This window comes from Benincasa hispida, chromosome 1 (genome assembly GCF_027475165.1).
Source record: "Benincasa hispida cultivar pf3 chromosome 1, pf3_genome.v1.1, whole genome shotgun sequence".
NCBI classification, from domain to species: domain Eukaryota; kingdom Viridiplantae; phylum Streptophyta; class Magnoliopsida; order Cucurbitales; family Cucurbitaceae; genus Benincasa; species Benincasa hispida.
The window spans coordinates 73,308,932-73,317,932 of NC_143478.1; the positions used below are offsets into that span (position 1 = coordinate 73,308,932).

General features: G+C 36.8%; 1 protein-coding gene across 1 annotated transcript; it reads right to left on the reverse strand.

The window, feature by feature from the left end:
* Positions 1-6,441: 6,441 nt before the first annotated feature.
* On the reverse strand, positions 6,442-8,728 carry LOC120078745 (uncharacterized). Its single transcript, XM_039033056.2, has 2 exons — positions 8,060-8,728; positions 6,442-7,243 (listed from the first exon to the last, which is right to left on the reverse strand). Exons 1-2 carry the CDS (start codon positions 8,726-8,728, stop codon positions 6,524-6,526), a joined length of 1,389 nt encoding a protein of 462 aa, XP_038888984.2. The 3' UTR covers positions 6,442-6,523.
* Between the last annotated feature and the right edge of the window lie 273 nt (positions 8,729-9,001).

Consider the following 9,001-nt stretch of genomic DNA (forward strand, 5'->3'; position numbering starts at 1 on the left):
ATCTTCTAGCACAATCGTATACCTCATCGTATACTTCCTCGCTTCATCGCATAGCTCTAGTGTGCATTGAGTACCTAACGCCTTACGCTCATCACCACACACTGGTTAGCATGCATGCCCAGCTTCAACGCTCAGCCTTGTGCTCATCGTGCAGCCCCGCGCACATCGTATACCCCATCGTTTGGCGCTCATCGTCTAGCACTTTATCGTCTAGCGCTTATCGTCTAGCACTTTATCGTCTAGCACTTTATCGTCTAGCGCTTATCGTCTAGCATGCCTATTACTCACTTATGTAGGGAAAAATGCAGTACGTGGTTTACAATGTTAAGGTAGAATGCTAGGATGATCGCAAGAGAATCAGTGGTCGTGAAGTTTAGAAGCTGACAGGTGATAACGGGCAGAAATGCATGTTATCATAGTGCTAAGTTCTTAAACAATGTTTGATTGTGTTGATGAAATATGTTAAATTGCGTCTATTAAGCATAAATTCTATAATATTGCAGTCGCATGCGTTCAACGCATTAGAATTATTGATTTTTGTATTTTTGTACAGAATATGCGTTAACGCAATGCAAAGATTGCGATCATAGGAATTCATTGGTCGAGCGCAACTTCACTACAAGACTTTTCATTGATCGTGCTCGCAAACATTCGCCCGAGAAGTATCATCGCAACTTGCTCAGCACAATATGGTGGGCACATCTGGGTAAAAGGCTAATTAAAGGGGATGAGACAGAAAGCTGATGACAGTCGAATCCAAATTAAGTTGACAGCCGATAACGGTCACAAATTACATTCAGCTTTATCAGTAATAATTATCCGGCGCGTCAGTCAGGAATTAAAGTTGTCCCATCTGTACAACCAGGAGAGAGAAGCCGCCTTTCACCATGGATGTTCTAAATACCAAAGGCATTCTTCAGAAAAGGGGTTGACGAGAAAACCAGTTGTTTCTGTTCATAGTTTTCCTTTCCAATTTAAGGTGGATCAAGAAAAGAGTGGTGACACCGGAGATCGCTCAGGGCAACTCGAGAGAGAACCTTGGGCATAAGAGCAAAGAGCGGGCCGACTCTCGTGAGAGCGAGAATATCTTTAGAGCACGAGTAGAAACAGTGTAAACTCCTGGCAACACGAAATTGCTACCAGGCTCTTTATTATACTTGCATTGTTATTTGTACTTCATCTTCATATCTATTCAATGGAAGTTCTATTTCTACATCTGATCACTCTCTTAATACGCATGAGTACCTAAACTAGTTGAATGGGTTGAGAAGGACTAAGCTAACATGACCTAGGAAGTTCATTGCTTGCAATTGTCTTTTTTTATGAATACCCTTTAGAGTTACTCGAGAGAGAATCTAAAGAAAGAACATAACATCTTGAGAGAGCTAGGTTAGAATTTGGACTCAAAAGAACAAGATTGGGCTTGCATAAACAAGAGATAGGGACTTAGAGATAAGCTCTGTTTGTCAACTTCAATCGTATGCATCCTAGGAATAGGAATGATATTATGTGGTCGCATATTCGTGTGGATGTCATTTTGTCATCACATAAATAGGAATAGAGGTTTATGTGTAAACCCTGTAGACTTATCACATATATATCGCATGCGTTCTAGCCTTAGAAGCCGTGGTATTCGCACCGAGAGGTGGTTTATTATTGTATGCATGTTGCATGATTGCAAGCATGAACGCATTTTAGGGAGTGTTAGCCGAAACCTTTCTCAACCTGTTCATCGCATATTCATCGCATTTCCTATTTACCAACTCTTTTCAAACTCCGCCACATTTGTTATTTATTTTTAATCAACGCAATTGACAAACCAAAGATTTTATTTATTTTCCCAATTACCGCAAAGTTTTTATCAAAATTACCAATGTAATCTATTTTCACAAGTCCCTGTGTTCGACCCTGGACTTACTAGGAAACTCAGAGGAATTTACACTTGAATTCCGCTGGGGAACTTGAGTGCACAATGCAATTCCATCAACGCATATCATCCATATTTCCACGTCAATAAAATTCAGCATCAGCAGGCAAGACTGCCATGGACAAATGCAATGATGGGCCACTCAGTTGATAAGAAGAGCTGTATTAAAGAAGTAAAGATTGACTATGTAAGGTGTGTTAAGAACACCTATGACGAGGCGATGCGTTATTGCTAGAAGTATACGATAACCAATGATGGGGCATAAGTGACTATAAGCTCAATGCGATGAAAATTAAGTTAAGCATTCGGCTTAATCACCGGATGGTAACCTTAGAGATGTTAAGTTAAGGATTAACATGCTAGGTGGCAATTAGTTGAGATTAGCTCACATGAAAGCTCATGTATAAATATGGCTTGCAAAGATGAAATCAGTTTTGGCAAATTTTGCTTATATCTAAGAAGAATTGTGATAACCTACAAAGTTCTGAATGTGCCAAGGGATTGTTCAACAAGTTTGAAGGAACTTTAAGTTTTCGAACCAAATCAAAAGGATTAAATGCTCCGATTCTAAGGGAAGCACATTAAAAAGTTTTTCAGCACATTCATGGGAAGAAATTTAGTTAATTGATGGCTGGATTTAGAATTATAAGGTTTAAAAGATTGAAATCTGAAATGATGTTATGGATGAATGAGCAGACAACTACATATGAAGAGCAAGTAAGCAACTGACTTGCCAAGGTATGTGACAACACGCATAGGCATGAAGTAAGACATGCAGAGGTTGACCGACGTATAAACACAGAAGTATGTCCTCATGACCATTGAGCACCCAATAGAGAGGGTAGCCAGTCTTTAGTCAATAGGAAGGTAAAATGGCTAATTATAAGTGACACAATGAACTCAGTCATGATGCGATAAGATTTGTGTATGCAATAATGATAAGTTAAGTGTTATGTTAAGCTCAAAAGAGAGCTAATTATATTAACCAAGGGGCCTCTTATTATGACAGAGCAGACACAAGTGGGAAAGGCTTACAGACCACTTGGATATGTAGCTTAAGATAGTGAGTGACAAGTTTTTACAATGTTTTCCAATGCTAGTTTTTTTTTTTTTTAATGAAATTCAATGCATAGGCAGTTCATATGAAGTTTTATATCATGATTTTCACAACGTATACCTTAAAATGAATGTTGATCGCATGATCCATTTTTTTTTTCAATGATTAAGTTATTTATGAGTTCAACATGTATTTTCTGTAAGCCTATGTCCATTTTTTATAAGCATAATCGATGTTACAAGGAACTATGCGATGATACACAATTTATGAAGTATGATCAGCTCAAATGGGTATTTTGTTTTATATGATCAGCTTAAAATTATGAAGTATGATATTGTTAAGCTTTATTTCAGGGGTTCTATTTGATTTGATTTTATGTTTTCTAGTTATATTTTTTAAACCCTGATTATGAACATGTAAATGTTTATGAAAACATGCTTTTGTTATTTATGAATGAAAATATGTTTTCCTAAATAGTCACTTACTGAGTATTTTAAGCTCACGTTTTAAAATGTTTTCCTCCCAAGGTAGCGGTTGACATCTCGAAGCCGAGTAGATCCGCCAGCCAGTCACTATTCAAGATTCTTCAGGAAGTTGAAGTAGTCACGGAGTATTTTAAGCTCACGTTTTAAATGTTTTCCTCCCCATGTAGCGGTCGACGTCCTGAAGCCTAGTAAATCTTCCAGCCAGTCAGTGTTCAAGATTCTTTAGAAAGTTGAAGCTTAGGTGGTTCACCATGTCTGTTTAACTCTGAGTTTGTCTATACATGTCATGGGGTTCAGGGTAGGATTTTTGAGTTAAGGTTTGTAAATATAAATGTTTAATATCGTTATGGTTGTTAGGTAAATAAATGTGAATTTCTCTGCATGGTAGCACATGAGTTAATAAGTTGGTGTGGAAGTTATGCATATATTGAGTATAAGATATGAACTATATATCAAGTTATGCAATGTTGTAGGAAATAAGTGGATCTTTCAGCTCAAACGCAATGCAGATGGATCTATTCAACGTTATAAAGTCGGTCTCCTAGCCAAGATCTTTCATCAGTATCCTGATGTGGACTTCTTTGAGACTTTCAGTTTAGTGGTCAATGCCTCCATAATCCGTGTCATTCATTGTGTTGCTATTAATAAGGGGTGGGTTTTGTGACAAATTGACTTTTAATAATGCATTTTTGAATGGGAAGCTCAACAAAGTTGAATACATGATCAAACCCAGGGTGCACCAATTCAATGAGGCCAAATTATATGTGCAAACTTGAGAAGCCTATCTATGGCCTCAAATAGGGGTGACCGTCCGTTAGACGACATCAATTTTGGGATCAAAGCAATGTCAATAATCGATGTATCGGTGTTCGTTGATTGACATTCGGTGGTTTGGACGAAGAATGTGATGTCAATGGATTGATTGATCAACTGGTAGATTTTTTTGGTTTTTATCTTCGGCGAGTTGGCTATAACAAGGAAAACAGAGAAGAGATCGAAAGCTAAGAACATCAGCAAAAAGTAACAAGAAAAATATAGAAAACAAAAGGGTAGAAGAAAACTAGAAGAGATTGAAGAAAAGAAGAAAAAAAAAGTAAGAAAAGGAAGATGAAGGACAAGCACCAAAAGGAGAAAAAGAGAAAAATTAAATATGTAATAATTACGTATAAATTCAAGCCATAGTGGTTTTAAAAGCCAAACCATGGTTTCACATTTTCACATGCAAACACCTATGGGTCGTCACTGTGTATGTCGGGTAGTGTACATTTGAAGTTTTTTTTTTTAAAAAAAAAAATTAAATTATTATATATATAAATAAGGGTATTTGGGCAGTTCGGGCGGTTTGAGCCACTTTGGGCTTGCCATCCATCTAACTGGTTGGTTTTGCTAAGTATAGAACCAACCTCCGCTCGAAATATACATTAAACCGGTCGGACGCTGCCGATTGGGCCAATTTCGGTTTTTTGGTCTTTCTTGTTCACCCCTAAACTCAAACAAACTCCATGAGCTTGGGGCAACACTTTGTAAGACACACTTCTTAGTCGGAGTTTACAAACTCAAGGCCAGATACCTCAAGGTCACATACCTCTTTTTTCATCTATCGGTTTGAATTCATTGTCATATTTTTGCTTGTTAATGTCGACGATGTTATCATCACCAGTAATAGCATCTCAGCGAGACTTGTTAAAACCTTGGACATGAAGTTTGCGCTAAAAGACTCGAGTGCTCTGTGTTACTTCTTAGGCATTCAAATTCATTACTTGGAGTATGAGTTTATCATTAACCAGACCAAATATGTTGACTATCTCCTCATTAAACATGATTTGTCTAATCTAAAACTGGTTGCTTCTCCAACTGTGATGGGTAAAAATTTTCCCAAGACACTGTCGGAGTTCCTCTTGAGGATCCATTTGTCTATCAAAACATTGCTGATGCTCTTCAGTATCTCATGCATACGTGGCCAGACATAGCATACGCAGTCAATCGTTTAAGCCAATTTCTACAGACACAAATGGATTTACATTGGCGTGTGCCTCGATATGTTAGTAGCACCAAACACTTTGGGATCCTATTCCAACGTGGTTCTAACTTGAGTATTTCAACCTTCTCTAATGCTGACTGGACATCCAATGTGGATGACCGAAAATCTATTGTTGCCTATTGTATATTTATTGGAAACAATCTTGTGTCTTGGTCATCGAAGAAACAGACGGTTGTTGCTCGTTTAAGCATGAATCCGAATATTGGGCTCTCACTCATGTCTCTTCTGAGATTGTTTTGCTTCAACAACTTATGTATGAGTTAGGATTGCAGTCGTCTCAAACTCCTATTCTCTATTGTGACAATCTAAGTGCTAGTTCCCTTGTTGCCAACCCATGTTTCCTGCCCCCACAAAGCACTTTGTTTGAGATCTTGCTCTTTTTGTTAGTCCATTGACGTGCTAGATGTGCCTACCACGGTTCAGTTAACTGACTGTCTCATCAAGCCTCTTACTCACTAAGAGTCCTACTGTTTACTCTCTAAATTTGGTGTTGTTGAACCCATGTTTGAGAGGGGACATTAAGGAGAATGTCCAACTGGCAGCTCAGGTACAATAAGCATGCCTAATGGCGCCATCTCAGCAAGGTGAATCCATGGTGAACTGCGGAATCCAAAAGCTCCTTTTGTTAACAAGTTATTGGCTTGATTTTATTCCTTTGTATCCTATTCATCCGTCTGTTATGCAGATTTACTCTCTTTCTGTTGTATATTTATTTATGGTTATTTATTCAACCCTAATTGTGGGTTTATACGTGTATAAAAAGCAAGCTTTGCCTAAGCAGTAATACAAGGAAAAAATTCAGAAAATATTTTCTCCCAAATTTGTGTTGTACGCGAAGCTCGAATCTCGCTTTATTTGCTGTTGATTTCACAACAGTATATGAGAGAAAAAACTAAAAACTATAGTTTTAAAATCCAAAAATTGAAAAAGATCAAGGTAACAATTTTTCTTCATTGAATATTGAGATCAAACATATATACAACAAGGCAATTTAGAGGTCGTGGGGGTGGAAGCTATGAGGACGAGGAGGTAAATACGCGAATGAGTTTCTTGACCATCCAAATGGAAAAAGGGATTATAATGCAACAAAGAACAACCAGTCCGACCATCCCATACCAAATGCGAAGCAAAACCAACAAGTAACTTTGGGCAGTTTTGCTCCCACAAACCATTGCCGTTCCATAAACATAGGCAAATGTTAAGCACACAACGGCAACACACATGGCTACTGTCAACAACCCACAAAAAACCTTGTTTTTCAAAGGAAACCCACTCACTATCAATAGAATCACACTCACTGATGCAAGGAATGATATTGAATTTGACATAAAGTAACGTATGTAGATTCTGAGAGATTTGCAAGCCATTATTGCAGTTCCTGCATCTTGAACTGATCCTTGTTTCCAGGAGCAACTACTCAACACTTGATCTTGTTGCCAAGTTCCCCCGGGAGGGTTGATTGTGCCTTGGAAAGTCACCGTTGCGATCACCGTCGCCACCAACATTAATGTGCCTTGTACTTCTTGTAGCCAATTCCCTTTGTATCTTAGATTCTTCTTCCAAACCTCCCACCACCCTACTCTAGCCTTCTTCTTGGATTCTCCTCTTCTTTTACTTTGTTCAATGCTCCCCAACTTCTTACTTCTTTTTCTCACTTTTGGGGCTTTCTCATCATCGTCCATGCTACCATTTCCCCATTTCCCTTTTGGAATTGAGAGTAAATATTCCAACATCTGCACACATTTTTTTTTTAAATCTAATTTAATCAATACTACTACTACTATTATTTTATTAAAACCTTGATTACAATTAACCTTCATACAGTTTTGCCAGGCATATAATTCATAGATGGAAAAACACTTCATATCTATTTACGTAAACAAATTTAAATGCATACATAAGAATAATTGAAGACACTTGGGGCATGGGTCAATCCTACCTCTTTTAATTTTGACTTCCTTGGTAATCCACACCCCCAATGTTCTCTATTATTTTTCTTTAATTTTGGTAGAATATAATTTATTTCTATTAAATAAGATATTTCATATTTAGCATTATCTTTTCGAAGATTTTTTTTGAATTATTTTATTCATGTGAATGACAATTGACTAATGAGAACGTACACGGAAAAAGATAAAAATAACATTTACGAATTATTCTAATTTAACAAACTCAAGTAGGACTATGTCATTTGACTTGAATTGGTTGGAGTGAGATGAGATTTTAAATCAAATTTGAATTAAGACAATGATTAGATGTAGACTATATTGTACCTAATTAATCTCAAGCATCTTTCATTTAGCAAATAATAAAAAAAATTTTTAAAAAAATTCACATGAAAAATTTTTATTGAACAACTATCATGGAGATAATATTCTTTGAAGGATAAAATTTATTATTATTGTAATGAATGTTATATATGTCACAATTAAAAAAAAATGACTTCATTTTCCTTTCTAATTTTTCTTTAAAGAAATAAAAAAATCAAGTAGGAGAAATATAGAACCAAAATTCGAAAAATGCTATCAAATTGGCCTTCAATTACGTACCTCAAATCTTCTCAACTTTAGAGACATATCCAAAATGGTATTTCCAGAGTCATCAGTTATGTCAAGAAAATCTTCATCGTGACATAAAAATATTTGAATCAACAACTTCATGACCTCCAAATGATTATCTTCAACACATAAATGCAAGACAGTTTGACCATTTTTGAGCTTCGTCCACACAGATCGTGGTCTTGCACGGATCAATTCCTTCACGATCTGAACATGCCCTCTAATCACTGCATGGTGGAGAGGAATCAAGCCATTGAAATCACGAACCAAGCAAGCACTTGTATTTTTCTCTACCAAAACTCGAGCCATCTCCACGTCGCCATTTTGTGAAGCTAAGTGCAGAGGAGTTTGTTGGAGGGCATTAACCTCAGCAGCTAGCTCAGGATTGTAAGCCAAAAGCAGTCGAGTGAATTCAAGGTGGCCATGCATAACCGAGACATGCAATGGATTCTCAATATCATTGGAACAGAACATTAAGGCATTTTGAACCATATCTTTGTCTTCTTCGATGAGTGTCTTCAACGTTTGAATGGAGCCAATCTTTGAAGCCTCATAGAGTTTTCTTGTATTTTCCTCAGCAAGTGGCATCATTATCCTAATTTCATAGCCCTCTTGAGACTTGGAAGACTGTGCTGTGACTTCTTGATGATTTTCTTCCATTGCATTCTCTTTAATTAACTTAATTATCTCCAAATCATCAATTTATAAGTCCAGCCCATATACGGTGAAACATTCAATGACATTGACCTCTTGATTTTAATATTTTCAAATCGTCTAGTCATCATGGGTTCTAGAAGAAGAAAAACTCTCATTATTTATTCATTTTAAAGTTGAATAATAGGATTATATTTATGAGAGTCTCCTTTTTATAAACGCGGCGACTTTATAATAATAATATAGAAGAGTTAGGGTGGACAACAAGCAATTTGCAAG